This window comes from Berghia stephanieae, chromosome 4 (assembly GCF_034508935.2).
Source record: "Berghia stephanieae isolate SIO BIC M18660-M18661 chromosome 4, UCSD_Bste_1.3, whole genome shotgun sequence".
NCBI classification, from domain to species: domain Eukaryota; kingdom Metazoa; phylum Mollusca; class Gastropoda; order Nudibranchia; family Aeolidiidae; genus Berghia; species Berghia stephanieae.
This window is the reverse complement of record NC_088363.1, coordinates 41033238-41052491: the sequence shown is the minus strand read 5'-3', so window position 1 is coordinate 41052491 and position 19254 is coordinate 41033238. Positions and strand designations below refer to the sequence as shown.

Here is a 19254-nt window from a genome sequence, read left to right as displayed (position 1 = left end):
GCCTGCTTTAACAGAGTTGTAATGAACAATTTTTTTTTTGCGTTGCTTTTTTTTTCCATTGCAAAAATGAGCCTATAACAATTTTGGTTATCAGACCTGCAAACTACGTTCACGTCGGATGGAACATATGACAATTTATTGTCTTTTATTTTGTTTTTTTTTAAAATTATTTTGCACGCTGTATCACCACAGCCCTGTATTACAGCTCGTTAAATCTCGCATTAATATCGGGTTTTTAATATCATATCTCATGAACCAAAAGCCGTAACAAAAGACACTCATTATTTTCTGCAATGTAATAGCCAAAAGGCACAATGAACAATCTTCGAGAGCAAACATTTTATCATCATCATCATCGTCATCATCATCATCATCATCATCATCATCATGATCATCATCATCATCATCATCATCATGATCATCATCATCATGATCATCATCATCATCATCATCATCATCATCATCATCAGCAGCAGCAGCAGCAGCAGCAGCAGCAGCATCACCATCGTCGTCGTCAAGGAAATTTAATTTCATATTTATTTATCGGTGAAGCGAGAATCAGAATGATATAATATATGACCTTTTTTTTTTAATGTAGGTCGCCAGAAACTGATCGTAGATACTGTTTCGACAGATATTTAAACGTGTCTTTATGTCACATGACAAAAATGGTGCTTTGTGATTGTTTGATTATGTCATAAGACAAATAGAGATGTCGGGCATCTGTACGATTCAAAGTATAGTTGTATTATAAATCTGAAAAGTTTGTCTGATGTAGTGGCAGATAATTCAGGAAAAATATAAAAGCAAAAATCATCCCACCTACGATGAGGCAGAATTATTTTTTTCGCTAGGGGGGGGGGGGGGGGGGTTCTTGCATATTTCTTTCTGATATTATTATCCACTGTTTCATAATCATATTTTCGAATGTTTGTCTTACACCAGTAGATACCCGCTTCCTCCTAATCTTTAAAATGTTGACCAGAAAATCTTAAGAATCCGCCTATACATCCTTGCTACTAAAATATTTATTCCACCTCATGATCAATATGTAACCTGTTCATTATTAGTCCTATGAACGACTGTTTACAAACACACTTGCAAAGATTTTAGAACCGGAAAAATTGAAGCTGTGACGTCATGACTTCTCTGTCCTATTCATCCCCTACAAAATAGATAGTGTGCGCTTGGCTAAGAAGCTCACTACATTGCCACCCGGAAGTATAACGGACCAACACACAAAACTATATGTAACCATGGACGTTTATAGTCTGGTTAATACAGTTAAGTGAGAATTTCTCATAAACGTGGATGACAAAAAAAAAAACAAACAAAACAAACAAACAAACAATAACAAAGACTCGAGAAACGTCAACTTCATGTTATCTATATTATTTTTTCATGAGCTTGAGTCATTGGTCACATTGCAAAATGATGTACTCAAAATGACCTACATAATAAAAAAAAAGTATTCACAGTTTTCGGAACATCTTACATCATAATAAACCAGCAAACTTTTGACCAATCAAAACATGGAATTTGTGGTACACTTTAAACGTGCTCGGACAAGCATGGTTGGTTGTTTATAAACAATAATGCGAATGGGATTGAACTCTCTCTGGTCATTGTTATTTTTTTTTAAATTAGATACACCAAATGGGTGACTAGAGTTATCACAAGCTTTTCTCAATCATATATTATAAATTTTAAGTTTACACATAGTTTTCTGCATTGGTTATATAGATAGTATACGCTTGGCGAAGAAGCTCATAACATTGCCATCCGGAAGTATAACGGACCAACACACAAAACTGTGTGTATCCATGAACGTTTATAGATAGTATGCAGATGACGTCACTCAGGCCTTTGTTATTGTTTTTGCCATCCGCGTTTGTGAGTTGTTCTCACTAAACTGTATTAACCAGACTATAAAAGTTCATGGTTACACAGAGTTTGTGTGTTGGTCCGTTATACTTCCGGATGGCAATGTTGTGAACTCCTTGGCCAAGCGCATTCTATCTATAGTCAGGTTAATACAGTTCAGTGAGCATTACTCATAAACGCGGATGGTAAAAAACAATAACAAAGACCTAAGTGACGTCACTCAGGCCTTTGTTATTGTTTTTGCCATCCGCGTTTGTGAGTTGTTCTCACTAAACGGTATTAACCAGACTATAAAAGTTCATGGTTACACAGAGTGTGTGTGTTGGTCCGTTATACTTCCGGATGGCAATGTTGTGAACTCCTTGGCCAAGCGCATTCTATCTATAGATAGAATGAAGTTGGCGACACTCGGGTCTTTGGGGGGGGGGGGGTTTGTTGTTTTTTTGTTTTGTTTTGTTTTTTTTTTTATTGTTTTTGGTTTTTTTTGGTATCCACGTTTATGAGTAATTCTCACTTAACTGTATTAACCAGACTATAAAAGTTCATTGGTAAACAGTTTTTGTGTGTCGTCCGTTATACTTCCGGATGGCGATATTGTGAAATTCCTAGCCAAACGCATACTATCTAATGATATCGCTCGAACAGTGGATATTTTACTTAGACACATACCATCGACAGGAAAACCTGTGTAGCTTGCTATGTTAACCAATCACTGCCATTGTTTATCTTATGACGACTGTCCGAAAGGCGTGGTTATCTGTCTGTCAAAAGATAGAACGAAGTTGACGTCAATCCAGAAGTATAAAGGAACAACACACAAAACTCTGTGTAACCATGAACTTGTATAGATAGTATGCGCTTGGCTAAGAAGTTCACAACATTGCCATCCGGAAGTGTAAGGGACAAACACAAAAAAACTGTGTAACCTTGAAAGTTTATAGTCTGGTTAATACAATATTGTGAGAATAACTCATACACGCGGATGGCAAAAGACAATAACAACTACCTGAGTGACGTCATCTTCGTTCTATCTACAGTAGGGTCATTTTGTTCAGCTTGATCCATGGGTATGTTTACAACGTTTATATATAATAAACAAACCAGCGCGTCGTTTAGATTTTTTTTTTCCGAAATATCCAATCGTTAGATAACAACAACAACAACAAACCATCTGATTGATGACTCTGTTGGACGAAAACCTGATTATAGATATCTCCCATTGTGATAAGAATGTGAATTTGATTATCTATCAATGACGCAATTCCGCTGTTTGTTTATCTCTTGACAAATCGGTGTAAACGTGACTGGATGCGTGTGGGGACATTGCAGCTCAAAAGTTCTTCTTTTTATCCATAAAGGAGATAGATATCGATTATTTAAACGACGCCTGTATAAATTTACATAGTGTTAAACGACCCAGGCCATTATTCGTTACTCTACATTTAAAAAAAAAAATTGAGCTTTAAATAGCGTAATATCCACTAAACGTGCTCAAAGTGCTATTACAAGGGGTACCTAGTCAACAGCAACACTTAACATACAGAACGAGACATGACGCCTGCTAGGCGATATTGCAAATTTTTTTTTCGGACAGAGACAACGGTGTTAACGGCCAGCTACTCATTTTTACTCCTGAGCACGGTGAGAGAATGTGAGTGAAGCTTCTTTGCCAGGGACTCAACTATGCGCTGAGCGAGGCTCGAACCCAGGAGCGTCCGATCCAAAAGCGAGTGACAACCATAGCCGAATAACTTTTCAATCACCAAGTCGTCCACTTCCCAACCCCCCCCCCCCCAACACACACACACACACACACACACACACACACACACATATAGCAACAAACTGAAAAGTGAAATCAGTAATTGAAACATCCAAGTAATAACTCACCACCGCCAGTCATTTGAATGGGGTGGGGTGTTTATATATGTGTATTTGTGCCCGAAGGAGGGGGAAGGGATGGGACAGGGTGAGGGATGATGGAGAGTGGGTGGGTGGGTGGGTGGGGGATACGGGGAGACGGGGACTTGGATTAGAGAGCTCTCCAATTTTCAATGTTAGCCTGCCCTGTTGCCTTTCTATCTCTACTTTTGCCTGCCTCCAGTTTTTACTACTGGCCAAGTCTCGGAATATCGCGTTGGTGCACGAGAATTTCGTGTGTCTCCCTCTGTGTGTGTGACTGAGTTTCAGAGTGAGTGTGTGCCGGAAGAAAACGATTTGGAATAGTGAGTGGAGGAATCGACAAACACAGACTATTAGCTTGACTTCCCCCCACCTCTTATGGAAACTTGTAGAGGATTTAAGAGGGTTTTTGTGTGTGTAGCTGGTATTTATCGAACACTCTTATCTTATTGATGTGAAGTTAAAACAGACAAATTCAATGTTTCGATGAAGGGAGAGGAATAATAATGTTATGGCTCTTAACTGATTAGTTATGTGAGTATTTATTTTATATATATAAATATTATATGTCAAAATCTATCTAATATTGAAGGTGTCCTATTATAATATGCGTTTATATATATTGTTATGGCACTTCTATTATCTATTGCGCCGTGAATGGAATGTTTGCTTTATCTAATACTAAAATTAGTTTTGTGACAATAATATGACCATTTTAGATTTTATTCTTAACGAGTCTGTGCTTTGCCATGTCGTTTATTCTGAGTTTTGTGTTCCAATTCAACATTTTTTGAGTTTAAATAATCAAGTTAATGGGCTTAATCGTCCGTTTTCCATCGTTGCTATATTAGGGAACAAAGTGTGGTGTCAAAAAAAACTGGTTCCATCTCATTGGAAGTGTAAAACCACTCTTCCTGAGGACTGAATACATACTTTGTGTAAATAATCTTCTGGTTTCATTGTGATGGCATCTTATTTTCTAGTCTAAAAACATACTGGTCGTCAATAAAGATCGTCCATCCTCTCTCTTTTACGTCGCGCAATCCATAGAATATGCCAAAACGTCCTGCTACTAAAAGTATAGTAATACCACGTTTTATGATTAATATGTAACCTATTTATTATTTGTCCTCCAAATGACTGATTACATACATACTTCTAATTATTTTGGAACCAGAAAAGTAAAGGGTGTGATGTCACGACTTTGTTTTTCCTATATTAGAGACAATTTTGATAAGATATTTTCTCATTTTGTCTTGAAAATGAATTCGTATGATGTTTTGTCCAGTGAAATTGTTGAACGATGTACGACTGACCGGTGACGATATTGGTGATTATTATAGCTCTGGCACAGGCATTGTTTTGTCTTGGGTAAGACATTATAAGTTGTTTACCCCAGTCACATCGGGGTAAACGAGTTTGTGGCTATAGATAGTTCGAAGATGACGTCACTCAAGCCTTTATTATTGCATTTTGCCATCCGCGTTTGTGAGTGATTCTCACTAATCTGTATCAACCACACCATATCAGTTCATGGTTACACACAATTTTGTGTGTTGGTCCGTAATACTTCCCGATGGCAATGTTATGAGCTTCTTAGCCAAGCGCATTCTATCTATAGATAGAATGCGCTTGGTCAAGGAGTTCACAACATTGCCATCCGGATGTATAACGGACGAACACACAAACTCTGTGTAACCATGAACTTTTATAGTCTGGTTAATACAGTTTAGTGAGAACAACTCACAAACGCGGATGGCAAAAACAATAACAAAGGCCTGAGTGACGTCATCTGCATACTATCTATAGAATGGATGAAGTTGTCGTCATTGATTTCGTTGTTATTGTTTTTAGACAGCCAACTTTGATGCTGAAACCCGATTTATCATCAAAATTATGAGTCGTGTTTTACGTTTTATCAGTTTTATTGGAGGGAATTTAGATTGAACGAAGGCGACAGCACTCAGGCCTTTGTATCTGTTTTTTTTTTTTTTTTTTGCCATTCAAGTTTATGAGCAATTCTCACTACACTGTATTAACCAGACTATCAAAGTTCATGGTTACACATATTTTTGTGTGTTGGTCCGTTGTAAATCCGGATGGCAATGTTGTGAGTTTCTATCTAAAACATAAATCATTTTAAAATGCGAAAAAAAAATTTCATCTTATTAGTCTTAGACACATTTTAAGTCATCTGGTTATTCCCGTAGTAATACCATTTTTAGACGTTGGTTTACAAATGAAGTATTGTAAGCGCACAATGATTAGTGAGTGAAATATTTGATGCTAATTCATTTCATTGACTGGGGACAAAATAATAAATTCAAGGAACGAAAATAAAATGGGTTGATATAACATATCAATACATAAGACTATGTATGACCTTGAACCTTTAAAGTCTGATTGATAGAATTATAGTGAGACCGTCCCATAACAAAGAGCTGAGTGACGTTAATTCCGCTCTTTCCTTACCACTCTAGGACAGCTATATTTAGTATAATTAATAAAAATCTTACAATACCCATCACTGCCAACAGCCAGGTACTTATTCATGTCTGTGGTAAGTGGAGAAATGTGTGTTAACTCTCTCCTTACCAGCCATTTTCATGATTTTCCCCAAAACCTCACACCCAACTAACACAAACTAGATTTTTAACACCCAAACACAATAGCACTGAAGTTCTTGCGATAAAGAATTTCTTCAGCAAAGAATGCTCAACAACACACTGTTCATTTTCTTTAAATTTTACGATGCACAAAAGAAATTTGAATAAGAAAAAGGTTGGTTGTATCGTAACGAATGTGACGATTTTCATATAATTGGTATGGAGAGGGTTAAATGTCATTGCCCAAGGATACAACGCCGCGACATTGGTAGCAATCTCGTCACAGATCAGGCTCAAACTCGCCAGAATTTCTTTTCAAATTTTAAGACGTTAAACCATATAACTGAAGCCAAAACCACCATAATAATTTTGTAACAGTCTAACTTTTAAAATAAGCCAACTCATTGTTGGTTTCTTTTAACCCTATCCTTGTCAACCATAGGGAAAAGGCCACATTCGTTACAATGTAATCATCACTGTTCTCATTCCGATAGATGGATGACACAGTGTTGTAGAACTCATTTTGCTGGACAATATTATTATGAAAGCTGGTTTTCCAAAAGTCGTTTAGTCCATTTTTCTACTTTTTGAGATTTTCCATGCCTGAGATAAATTGAAATGTAAAATATATTTTAAGCATCAAATTACACAAGAATACCCTTAGATTTGTGTGGATTTGAAGTTTAAATATGATAAAATAATCGGCCGAATGGGAAAATTAAGGGGAAATAATCCTCAATATCTCAAAATGGGAAAATCCGAGTTATGGAGTTTTGGAAAACCACTCTTCAATGTAGAATGTACTTATTACTTATTGCTTTTCTGTTCGAGTTAGATAAACAAAAAGAAACTATTTTTCTGTTGGGTGGGTGGGAAGTTTTGAGGATCATTCTCAAAAATGAGTGGTAAGGAAAGAGATAACGCAAAGATAATGTAAAACAAATTAGCCATTTTGTATCTGTTGGCCAAACTCATAATCACTTCGAATACCGTTAAAATGAGGTCACTATCTAGATCTCAAAGGAAACAATTCTCGTTGTTGTGAGGATAAATTAAAATTGTCTCAGCCTTATTGCAGTTATTTTGCTTAAAATGTGCTTAAAGTGCTTTATGTGTCAAGCCAACAACAATACTTTCTAAAATGTTTTTTTAAAGGCAAGAATGCTTTTATCACAAGTTTGTTGACAGGAACAACGCTGTTATCAGGCAGGTATTCATTTTATCCCGGTGTGTTGTGAAAAATGTGGGTAAAGAGCCATTTTCAAGGACTCAGCATCCACGATGGGACTAAACCTAAGAGCTAAACGTCCCAAGGCGAGTATCATACCAATAGACCACACAATGGAAAAATAATATGGCACAAAAATACGCTCTTAGTAGTCCAAAGCCAAGGGATGCACAGTTTCCCATTGAGACACAGTTTCCCCATTGAGACACAGTTTCCATTTGAGACACAGTTTCCCATCGAGACACAGTTTCACATTGAGACACAGTTTCTCATTGAGACACAGTTTCCACATTGAGACACAGTTTCCATTTGAGACACAGTTTCCCATCGAGACACAGTTTCCCATTGAGACACAGTTTCTCATTGAGTCACAGTTTCCCCATTGAGACACAGTTTCCCATTGAGACACAGTTTCCCCATCGAGACGCAGTTTCCCCAATGAGACACAGTTTCCCATTGAGACACAGTTTCCCCAATGAGACACAGTTTCCCATTTAGACACAGTTTCCTCATTGAGACACAATTTCCCATTGAGTCACAGTTTCCATTTGAGACACAATTTCCCCAATGAGACAGAGTTTCCCATCGATACACAGTTTCCCATCGAGACACAGTTTCCCCATTTAGATACAGTTTCTTACTGAGTCAGTTTCCCATTGAGGGACAGTTTGACATTGAGACACAGTTTCTCATTGAGACATAGTTTCCCATCGACACACTTTCACATTGATACACAGTTTCTCATTGAGACACAGTTTCACATTGAGATAGAGTTTCCCGATTGAGACATAAATTCTCGTTAAACTACAGTTTAGTATCGAGGCAGAGGTTTCCTTTCATGTACGATTTCCCACTGAGGCAGAGTATCCCAAACAGGCAGATTTTCTCATTACGGCACACATTATCGATTGATGCTATGCGTTTAGATAAAGTACTCATAACATCCGCCAGTCAAATATGTGACCCTACGCCTCGAAGCGGTATTACGTCGGGATTTGGAAAACGAAGAAAATCGGTTTTAAAGTGGAAATGGTCAAAATGATCAAATTTCAGTTTTTGGTTGTTTCATAAACTACAATCATTTTTCTCCATGAAAACATAATAATTCAACACAAGTATTGACGATAAGCTATATATATTTAAAGTTTAAAAAAAGCAACTATCGGTGAAATATTCAAAACAAGAATTGACTTTCTCTCAGAGAGCCACCATTTCCAAGGCTGCACTTGCCAATAATAGTTAATAACAAATATTTTGACCTCAAACTTTAGCCTCGTTGGTTTTTAAAGTTCCTGTTGCTCTACTTATCACTTGACGCACTTTTAGCACTCACTCTCTCTCTCTCTCTCTCTCTCTCTCTCTCTCTCTATCTATCTATCTATCTCTCTCTCTCTCAAACACACACACACACACACACACACACACACACAAACTACAACCATCACCACCGCATCTTCATCACGACCACTATTACTACAATCACCACCACCACCGCATCAACACTGCCACTACTACTTCAACCATCACCACCACATCATTATCACTACTACTACAACCACCGGCACCACATCATCATCACTACCACTACTACTACTACAACCACCACCACCACATCGTCATAACTACTACAACCACTACCACTACATCATCATTACTACTACAACCACCCACACCACATCATCACTACTACTACAACCACTGCCACTACTACAACCACAGTCACCACCACCACCACCACCACATCATCATCACTACCACTACTACAACTAAAACGGCCATTATGACATCATCATCATCACTACTACTACTACTACTACTACTACTACTACTACTACTACTACTACTACTACTACTACTACTACTACAAACTACATACTACACGACTACTACTACTACAACCACCAACACAACATCATCTTCACTACCATCATTATGTTTTGGAGCTTTTCTTCACTTGAAATAAGGAAACTTTGCGGTTGTATTTGGCAATGTGCTCATATATCAGAAAATATTTGTAATCAGTTATCTATTTCGATCTATACGATATGTAAACACAATACCAAATATCATCCCAATTCCCTTTTTGTGTGTGCGGAAATTCCCCTTTCGGTATTGAAATTCCTCCGAGTGGTGTCTGAAATTCCTGTGAGTCAAATTGAAAATTAGCGTCTCTGCAAATTTTACTATTCCCGTATCTGAGGAGTTATCTTTGCCCCATTGATTTGATTATGTGTGAAAACTGTGCCTCACTTCAAAGTCGATTTTCTCAAAACTTGGTTTTTACACTCTCCCTACATCAAACGGTCATAGTTGGGCAATGAATAATCATAACATAACATGTGGTATAGGGCAAAATAGGATAAGATCCTTTGAATGCCCTTAATATTAATTAGTAATGCCATAAATCTATTGATTAAATATTACAATAACGATACACGTGGTAAAGATAGTATTTCAACTTAAATGTACTCATGTGGTGTACAAACATATATCTTTAACCGTGACATGCAAAGCGCACACACAACCACACACACACACACACACACACACACACACACACACATACACACGCTATAGAAGATAACCATAATAATATAATAATGCATAATATATACATACAAGATTGAAAGCCATGTCAACAGCAGAGCAAACAAGTATTATTCGTCATATATAAATCTCCCATCATATAATTCCCTGTCTACTAACACATTGAAATAATCCATAGATTTTGCATTCTTTGTTTCAAATTTCAAACTGTTCCATTTCTGAACAATACGAATACCGAACCAGTTTTGTCTTATATTTGTTTTGCATCTAGAGACAAAAATCTTAAACTTGTCCCCTCTAGTAAAAGTAATATTAGAATATGAAAAAAAAATCAGAAAAGTCTATCATATCCAGACCATGTACCAATCTATAAACCTGAATTAAATCCCCACGAATTCTTCTATATTTCAAACTGGGTAAGTCAAGAAATTCTAACCTTTCCTTATAAGATAAATACTGTATTGTATAAAATTTTTTGGTAGCTCTCCTCTGTACACTTTCAATACTAATAGATTGTCTTTTATAATGGGCTCCAGATGCAATTTCCATATTCTAGAATTGGTCGAATGAGCGATTTATACAAATATAAAAATGTGGTTTTATCAAGACTTATAAAGGTTCTATATATTATTCCCATCATTCTGTTTGCACGGCTTACACAATTATCAATATGTAAATCAAAATTCAAATGTGAATCAAAAGTAACTAGCACATCTTTTTCATAAGGCACAACGGAAAGTAGATTTGACATAGAAGTGTCGGTAAAATAATTATGACATGGATTATTTTTTCCTATATGTAATACTTTACATTTCGAAACATTAAAATCCAAATGCCATGTTGTAGACCATTTGAAAAGTGAAAATATATCATTTTGTAGAATGTTATGATGTTCAGTTGTACTATAGATCTTTGTATCGTCTGCAAACAGTTTGCAGAATTTTATAAATTTGGTATCAATTTTTAAGCATAATATAAGCTATGATTGTGTACCAAAAACCCAAAATTGAAAAATCCGACTTAATACCGTTTCGAGGCGGAGGGTCACATATAGCATACCAATACACAAAACTGTGTGTAACGTTGATTATGTATAGCCTGATTGATATGATTTAGTGAGAAGTAATCACCAAAATGGCTGTCTAAAAAATAGCAAAGAGATGAGTGACGTCAATTTTGTTCTTTCTATACAGATTCCAAATAGGGAATTGTTAATGCGTTTATGGCATCTGGATGCTAGACGACTCAGCTGGATACCCAGTTTGTAGACATTTATCACGCGGAATGGTGTGGTTGTTGTTGTTGTTGTTTTTGTTATTGTTGTTGTTGTTGTTGCTGTTATCATTGTTATAATAATAATAATAATAATAATAATAATAATAATAATAATAATAATAATAATAATAACTAATAATAATTAATAATAATAATAATAATAATATATATTATATTATTATTATTATTATTAATTATTATTATTATTATTATTATTATTATTATTATTATTATTATTTATTATTATTATTATTATTATTATTATTTATTATTATTATTATTATTATTATTATTGTTATTGTTATTATTATTATTATTATTATTATTATATTTATATTCATCATCATCATCATCATCATCATCATCATCACCATCATCATCATCATCATCATCCTCATCAGCATCATCCTCATCTTCCTCATCAGCATTATCATTATTATCATAATAATATTGATATCACCGAATTGAGACGATGGTGCCAATTTTACCCACTATTTTTTCTTGTGTTTTCCAGACAACACGCCATAAATATGTGCTTGCTGAATTTGTTATGTCGAGACACTGCTTGGTAATCAAGGAAAACGTGGAGATCGATTAAGGACGATGTGGCTGTTTCCGGAATATATTATTATCGCACTAATCTCTTGGATAGTCTTTGTCTTTGCCAAGGAACGAACTATTGGTAAGTTAATTAGTGAGGGGTTTATTTTTGTCTGGGAATGTTTAGTAGACGATGGAAAGAATATGCTTTTGTCCAAGTTGATGTCATTTGTTGATGTTTTCGTTGTCGTCATCATTATCCTCCTTCATCTACTCTTAAGCTTCCTCCTCACCCTTCTTTTTCTTCTTCTTCTTCTTCTTCTTCTTCTTCTTCTTCTTCTTCTTCTTCTTCTTCTTCTTCTTCTCCTGCCGCATTCTCCTGTTGTTGTTTTTGTATTGTTTTTGTTGTTGTTGGTGGTGGTGTTCTTCTTCTTGCACTGTTGCAGTTGTTGTTGTTGTTGTTTTGTTGTGTTATTGTTGTTATTAATGTTTTGTTGTTGCTATATTGGTTTTGTTGCTATTCTTCTTCTTCTTCCTCTTCTTCTTTTTGCTTTGTTGTTGTTGCTGTAGCTGTTTTTGGTGGTGATGGCGTTGTTCGTGCTGTTGTTTTAGTAGTTGTTGTTGCTGCTACTGCTGCTGTTGTTGTCGCTATTTGTTGCCGTTGTTTTTGTTGCTGTTGTTGATGGTGATGATTTTGTTGCTATTTTTGTTGTCGTTTTTACTGTTCATGTTATGAACGCACTTAAGATATAGAGCAACCATAATGAGGTCATCTGGTTATTGATTAGTTGCCAGAGAGAGAGAGAGAGAGAGAGAGAGAGAGAGAGAGAGAGTGTGTGTGAGAGAGAGAGCGAGAGAGAGATTGAGAGATATTCTTTGATTTAGAACAATGACCAATAACCGCTGGCTATTGCTGGGTACCAATTCATTTTGCTGAGGGTCAGAGTGGACAGAAGAGAAACGCCAATCTGTCAATACACTTGTGCTGGTACTGAAGTACAAAGAGTGGATCCAAATTGTCCGATTTAGTAAACGGTGAATGCTCTTAATAAACACTATGTAAATGTTTTATTTTTCCTAGTAGTAGTAGTGGTAACCATAGTAGTAGTAGCAGTAGTAGTAGTAGTAGTAGTAGTAGTAGTAGTAGTAGTAGTAGTAGTAGTAGTAGTGGTGGTAATTATAATAGTGGTAATTGAAGTAGTGGTAGTTGTTGTTGTTGTTGTAGTGGTAGTAGTAGTAGTAGTAGTAGTAGTAGTAGTAGTAGTAGTAGTAGTAGTAGTAGTAGTAGTAGTAGTAGTAGTAGTAGTAGTAGTAGTAGTAGTGGTAGTAGTAGTAGTAGTAGTAGTAGTAGTAGTAGTAGCAGTGGTAGTAATAGTAGTAATAGTAGTGGTGGCGGTGGTCGTTGACGTCGACGTCGTCGAGGTAGTTGTGATGATGGCAGTTGTAGAAGAGATAGAAGTGAAAATAATAGAAAAAAAAAGACTAAAAAGAAGAAAAGAAGCATTAGAACAAAACAGTGTAAGGCTTTTAGTGTAGGAATATGCTATGTAGTTCTATTATTACTTATGAATATGCATTACCTTCACATGTAAAAAGAAGAGAGAGTGCATGAGGTTGTAGGGAGAGAGAGAGAGAGAGAGAGAGAGAGAGAGAGAGAGAGAGAGAGAGAGAGAGAGAGAGAAGAGCAATTCATATGGTATTGCATTTTGCCATCTCAAACCATGTAAGACGAATAGGATTTGGAGGTACATGTATATTAGATTAACAACTACACGAGAGAAATGCATAATGACTCGGTGTATTCGATACCATAACTGAATACTGAATATCTCATTACGTGCTTTCACCACGATATATTATAATTATTCCTAACTTGCCATTTACTGTGGAAAGCTTCAATACAATTCCGATTTTGCTGAATAGAATGGCAATGTGTTGTTATGTGGTCTTGTGGTATGACACTCGTTTTCGGATCGGAGGGTCCTGGGTTCGAGCCTCGCTCGGCGCCTAATTGAGTCCTTGGAAAAGGGCTCTTTACTCACATTCTTTCACCGTACTCATGTGTAATACCAGTACCTGGCCGTTAACAGCGTTGTCTCTGTCGGAGAAAAAAATGTAATATCGCCAAACAGGCGTTATGTCTCGTTCTACATGTTTAGTGTTGCTGTTGGTCAGGGACCCTTAATAAAGCGCTTTGAGCACGTTTAGTAGATATTGAGCTGTATAAAAACTCAAGTTTTCGGTGCGTACTGTGTAAAGGAAAGGAACAAGATGAATATGATTCTAGGATTCAAGAGATTGAAATATATAAGACTACCATCAACTCGAGAGAAATATGCAAAGACTCCGTGTAGCCTGAATACAAACAAGAATGAATATTAAATGCCTCATTAGGTGGTTCCATCAGGATATGTTACAATTATTCAAATTTGCTTTGTTTTCTATCCACTAATAGACGGTATCAAGTCACCTCTTGTTTTAATCATAGAATGGAAAGAGCGCAAAAAATACGGACTAAATATCCAATACGTCTTTATTTATTCCTTTCTCGTTCCTCTCGCCCCCCTTACCACTCATTTATTAACATTTCTCCTGTTAAATAGTATTTTTAACAATTTCATTTTAGTTTATATGTTGTGATTATGATGATAATCATGACGATGATGATTATAATGATGATGATGATGCTCATGATGATGATGATGATGATGATCATCATCATCATCATCATCATCATCATCATCATCTTCATCATCATCATCATTATATTAATTTTCATGATGCTACTAATGTATGTCAAAAACTAAAATAAAATGAAATCAGAAATAACTGAAGTTACTATTTAGAAAACAAAATTCTTTAATTGTGAATTTGCGTTTTACATTTTAATTGTGTTACGTATTAGATTCCAACAACCAAGCCTTTTATTGCATTCGATTACCAGACCTGCAAATACGTGCACGACGATACGTTTTTCCTTATGATTTGGTTTGTTTTGTTTTGTTTTTGATTGTTTAGCTCTAAGTCTACAAGATATTGATTTTCTAGCTGATTGTGCTATGTCCCAAGTGAACGAGTGGCATACAAAACTTTAATAAAAATATCATTATTATGGGAAAGATCCGTTTAATGACACGTGAACACGACGAAAAAGTTGTGAGAAAAATGGGAGTGGTTGAGCTATCGGATTAAGGAAAGGTTGAGCCAACAATCACCTCTCTCTCTCTCTCTCTCTCTCTCTCTCTCTCTCTCTCTCTCTCTCTCTCTTTCTTTCTTTCTTTCTTTCTTTCTTTCTCTCTCTCTCTCTCTCTCTCTCTCTCTCTCTCTCTCTCTCTCTCTCTCTCTCTATCAATTTTAAAGATCGCACAATACAATCGATGTCTGAATTTATGCAACCCCTCAATAATATATTTTTATTTTTGTGTTATGACAAATCCAATGTGTACATATTTGCAGGTTTGATGACTCAATTTGTTATGTGCTCATTGTCGTAATGGAAATCTCAACTCTCGAACCAACGCAAAATGTTGTTTAATTACAACAATGTTAAATCAAGCCCAGAATCGTATGCGGTTATCAGACGTGAAAAGATGTACACGTTTGTCCCCAAAAAAATCTCATCTCTGTCAAAATGATTATTCGGTTAACTTGGTTATTCTATGATTATTTTCCAATTACTTATATGATGCATGATAAATGCTGACAAATCACACACCACGTCAAATTGATGGACAAATAATCAAATCAAAAAGAGAGATATCGTCTATAAAAAAAGACAAAATAAAAGAAGAAGAGAAAAAAGAACTGAAAAATGTAATTTAGAAACTGACACTAACACATTATTCAGGGCAACGCGTACTTTTCTGCAGGTCTGATAACCCAAATTGTTATGGGCTCTTTGTTGACATTGAAATACTATCAAATCAACGCAAGATAACGTCCACTACAACAATGTTAAAACAGGCCCATGACTGCATTCGATTATCATACCTGCCAATACGAACACCTCAATTCAAGGCAAATAATGAAAATGTTGACACCAATCTTGTTTTCAATATTTTTATGTATAAAATGCATTTAAACCGAATTTGCTTTTTGTCGAGTGCGCGGGTGGCCCTTGTAAATAGAAAATTGGAAAAATCAATGGCAGTATGTAACCCGTGGAAGAGAGAGAGAGAGAGAGAGGAGAGAGAGAGAGAGAGAGAGACGAGAGAGAGAGAGAAAGAGAGATAGATAGAGGGATTCTGGCAGCGTGGCTCAGTGGTACGGTCTTTGCTTCGTACCCAAAAGGTAACGAGTTCGATCAACCACCGCTGCGTTGTGTTGCCTTGAGCAAGTCGCCTAGCCCTAGCTCACTTTGCGGCGCTGCGCTGCGGCTGACGCCTGGGTTATTCCAGTCTTCCCTTGGAATAGACCCTAGAGACAAATTTCCCCTTGGGGATGAATAAAGGGAATTTTTTTTTAATTTTTATCTATAGATAGCTAGATATCGAGAGAGAAGAGATAGACAGATAGATAGGTAGATAGATAGATAGATAGATAGATAGATAGATAGATAGATAGATAGATAGATAGATAGATAGATAGATAGATAGATAGATAGATAGATAGATAGATAGATAGATAGATAGATAGATAGATAGATAGATAGATAGATAGATAGATAGATAGATAGATAGATAGATAGAGAGATAAGATAGATAGTAGATAGAGATAGATAGAAGAGATAAGAGATAAGAGAGAGAGAGAGAGAGATAGAGAGAGATAGAGAGAGATAGAGAGAGATATAGAGAGAGAGATAGAGAGAGAGAGAGGGAGAGAGAGAGAGAGAGAGAGATTGAGAGAGAGAAGAGACATAGCGAGACAGTGAGCAAAAAACAAATCAGGATTATTACCACTTCATGAAATGTGATCTGATTTAAAAGAAATGAGCGTTATGAGCATTTATATCGCGCAGTATCCACTAACCGTGCTCAAAGCGCTTTACATGAGTCCCTATCATTATACCTAAAATCTCAAATTAATCAGAGTAAAGTGGGATAATTTTCTATGAATAACAAAAAACGATATTCGTTGACGTTTCTAGTTTTCAGTTTTTCAAAACAAGCAATGAAAGATGCAAGAAAACAAACTGGTCAGGTAAACGTTCTACACCTGAGTATTGTGAGAAACTGTTAGTAAAGAGCTTTCTGCAAGGACTTCACGTTGCGCCACCCACAGCGAGCCTTGTACACTCAGGACCAACAAGTAACAGACTGAATATCACACCACTAGACCGTAAAGCCGCATGTTACTGACAAAAGCTAGGCCCTCCACATCAGCAAGTCTACAAAAAGAGTTTTCAGCAGCAAATAATTATAAATTAAATAATTGAGCTTTATATAGCGCAATATCCACTAAATGTGCTCAAAGCGCTTTACAAGGGGTCCCTGGTCAACAGCAAAATTTAACACGTAGGACGGGACATGACGCCTGTTAGGCGATATTACAATTTTTCGGACAAAGACAACGCTGTTACCGGCCAGGTACTCATTTTACACCTGAGTACGGTGAGAGAATGTGAGTAAAGAGCCTTTTCCAAGGACTCAACTATGCACCGAGCGCGAGGCTCGAACCCAGGACCATCCGATCCGAAAGCGAGTGTCATACCACTAGATCACATAGCCGCTGTTTATCCCACACCACTTAATGAGACAAAGAGTATCATGGGTTTTGAATAGATATCCATCATTTACATGTAAAAAAAAACATTTTACATATCAAAATCAAACGCCTTCATTTTATATAAATTTTTCATTTGTGCAATCGGATGATAATACGAGAAAGAAAGGTTTCCAGAATTCAGTGATCACTTCTAGAAGTCTTCTAATCTAAAACAATTTGTTTGTGCGAAATATTGGAGAGAAAAAAAGTAGATGGATATTTCTGATTGCAAGACATTTTTAATAGTCTCTTATATTTTTACCCTATCAACTATATAAAATCGTTGCATTTATTACGATAGAGTGAAAAATTTTCTCTTTCAGATTTGTTTTGTACCTCACAAAATTGGAAAAAAAGGTCCTTGTTATAGACGTACGGCTTGTCTTGCTGAACAAACTCTATATAGTATATACTTAATGCTTCAGAGTTTTTGGTAGAATAACTAATTTTGTGCTGGAGAAATTAGGATTTCGGAAACAATCCTGAAAAAAAAATGTTGATAATGAGAGAGTTAAATCATTACTGTAAAAGGTCGAATTGAATAATAATTTTCTGAAGGTTTTGTGAGCAAAGCGACAAAGAATGTCAACGATGGTGACGAGATAAAAATGTCTGTCTTCATTTTTCACTTACAATTTCTAGCTTTTACCAGTTGACTTTCTTGGAAAGGGCTCTTTACTCAAATTTTCTCACATGTACTGAAGTGTAAATGAGGACGTGGCCGTCAACAGCGTTGTCTCTGTCGAAAACTAATTGTAAAATCGCCTAAAAGGTGCCATGTCTCGTTCTCCATGCTGCGTATTGTCGTTTGTCAGCGACACTATGTAAAGCGCTTTGAGCACGTTTAGTGGATATTGCTGTATATAAAAGCTCAAGTTTTTTAAAAGGATTTTTGCTTATTTTGAAGCCGTTGTAATTATTTTGTACATGACTTATTTTATACATTGTCGGAAGGGAGTTAATGTTTCTTTGGTTCTGGGATATTCCCATCACAATCATGAAAGCATAACAAATGGGATTGACCGCTTGTCAATAAGTTCAAATCGACCGCAAAACTCCCGACATAACCCCCCCCCCCCCAATGCTTTTAAAACGAAACAAAACATATTTATAAAAATGGTGTTAGACTAAATAAAAATATTGAAAGTATTTTCCAATGCAATGCCCGAGAGCGATCAATAATTCAACATTTGACTTTTCAGCTTTTGCAATAAACCCGATGAGCTTGTCTTCTGACCTGTTCCCCTGGGACAATGTGTAGCAATTACCCCGTGACTTGGACCCCAGTTCTATGACAGTGACACATCTGTAAAGCAAGTTACGATTCTGGCGTCGATGCCATACCGCCGCCATTAGAATTGTGATGCATTGCTTCATCATTGCCGCATTACTCTAGAGACGTTGATAATGTAATAACACGGCGGTCGGTGCTGATGGGCCTAAGGCGAAGGCTGACTGACTGCCATGATATATCATTATTGAGAAAAGTCAATTTGTAAAATATACGTACTTTGGGAATTAATTGACTGAGCATTACATTTTACTTACATTTTATTCTTTGTTATACTG

At 36.3% G+C, this 19254-nt stretch overlaps 1 protein-coding gene across 1 annotated transcript in view; it reads left to right on the top strand.

Moving 5' to 3' along the window:
* The first annotated feature begins 3897 nt into the window (after positions 1–3897).
* The window catches only part of LOC144970588 (glutamate receptor 2-like), a 71209-nt gene continuing 55852 nt past the window's right edge, over positions 3898–19254 (top strand). Inside the window, exons 1-2 of the mRNA XM_078910365.1 lie at positions 3898–4320; positions 11957–12124. Of these exons, the coding sequence (XP_078766491.1) occupies positions 12046–12124 (79 nt within the window). The 5' untranslated portion in view covers positions 3898–4320; positions 11957–12045. The remainder of the gene's footprint in view (positions 4321–11956; positions 12125–19254) is intronic.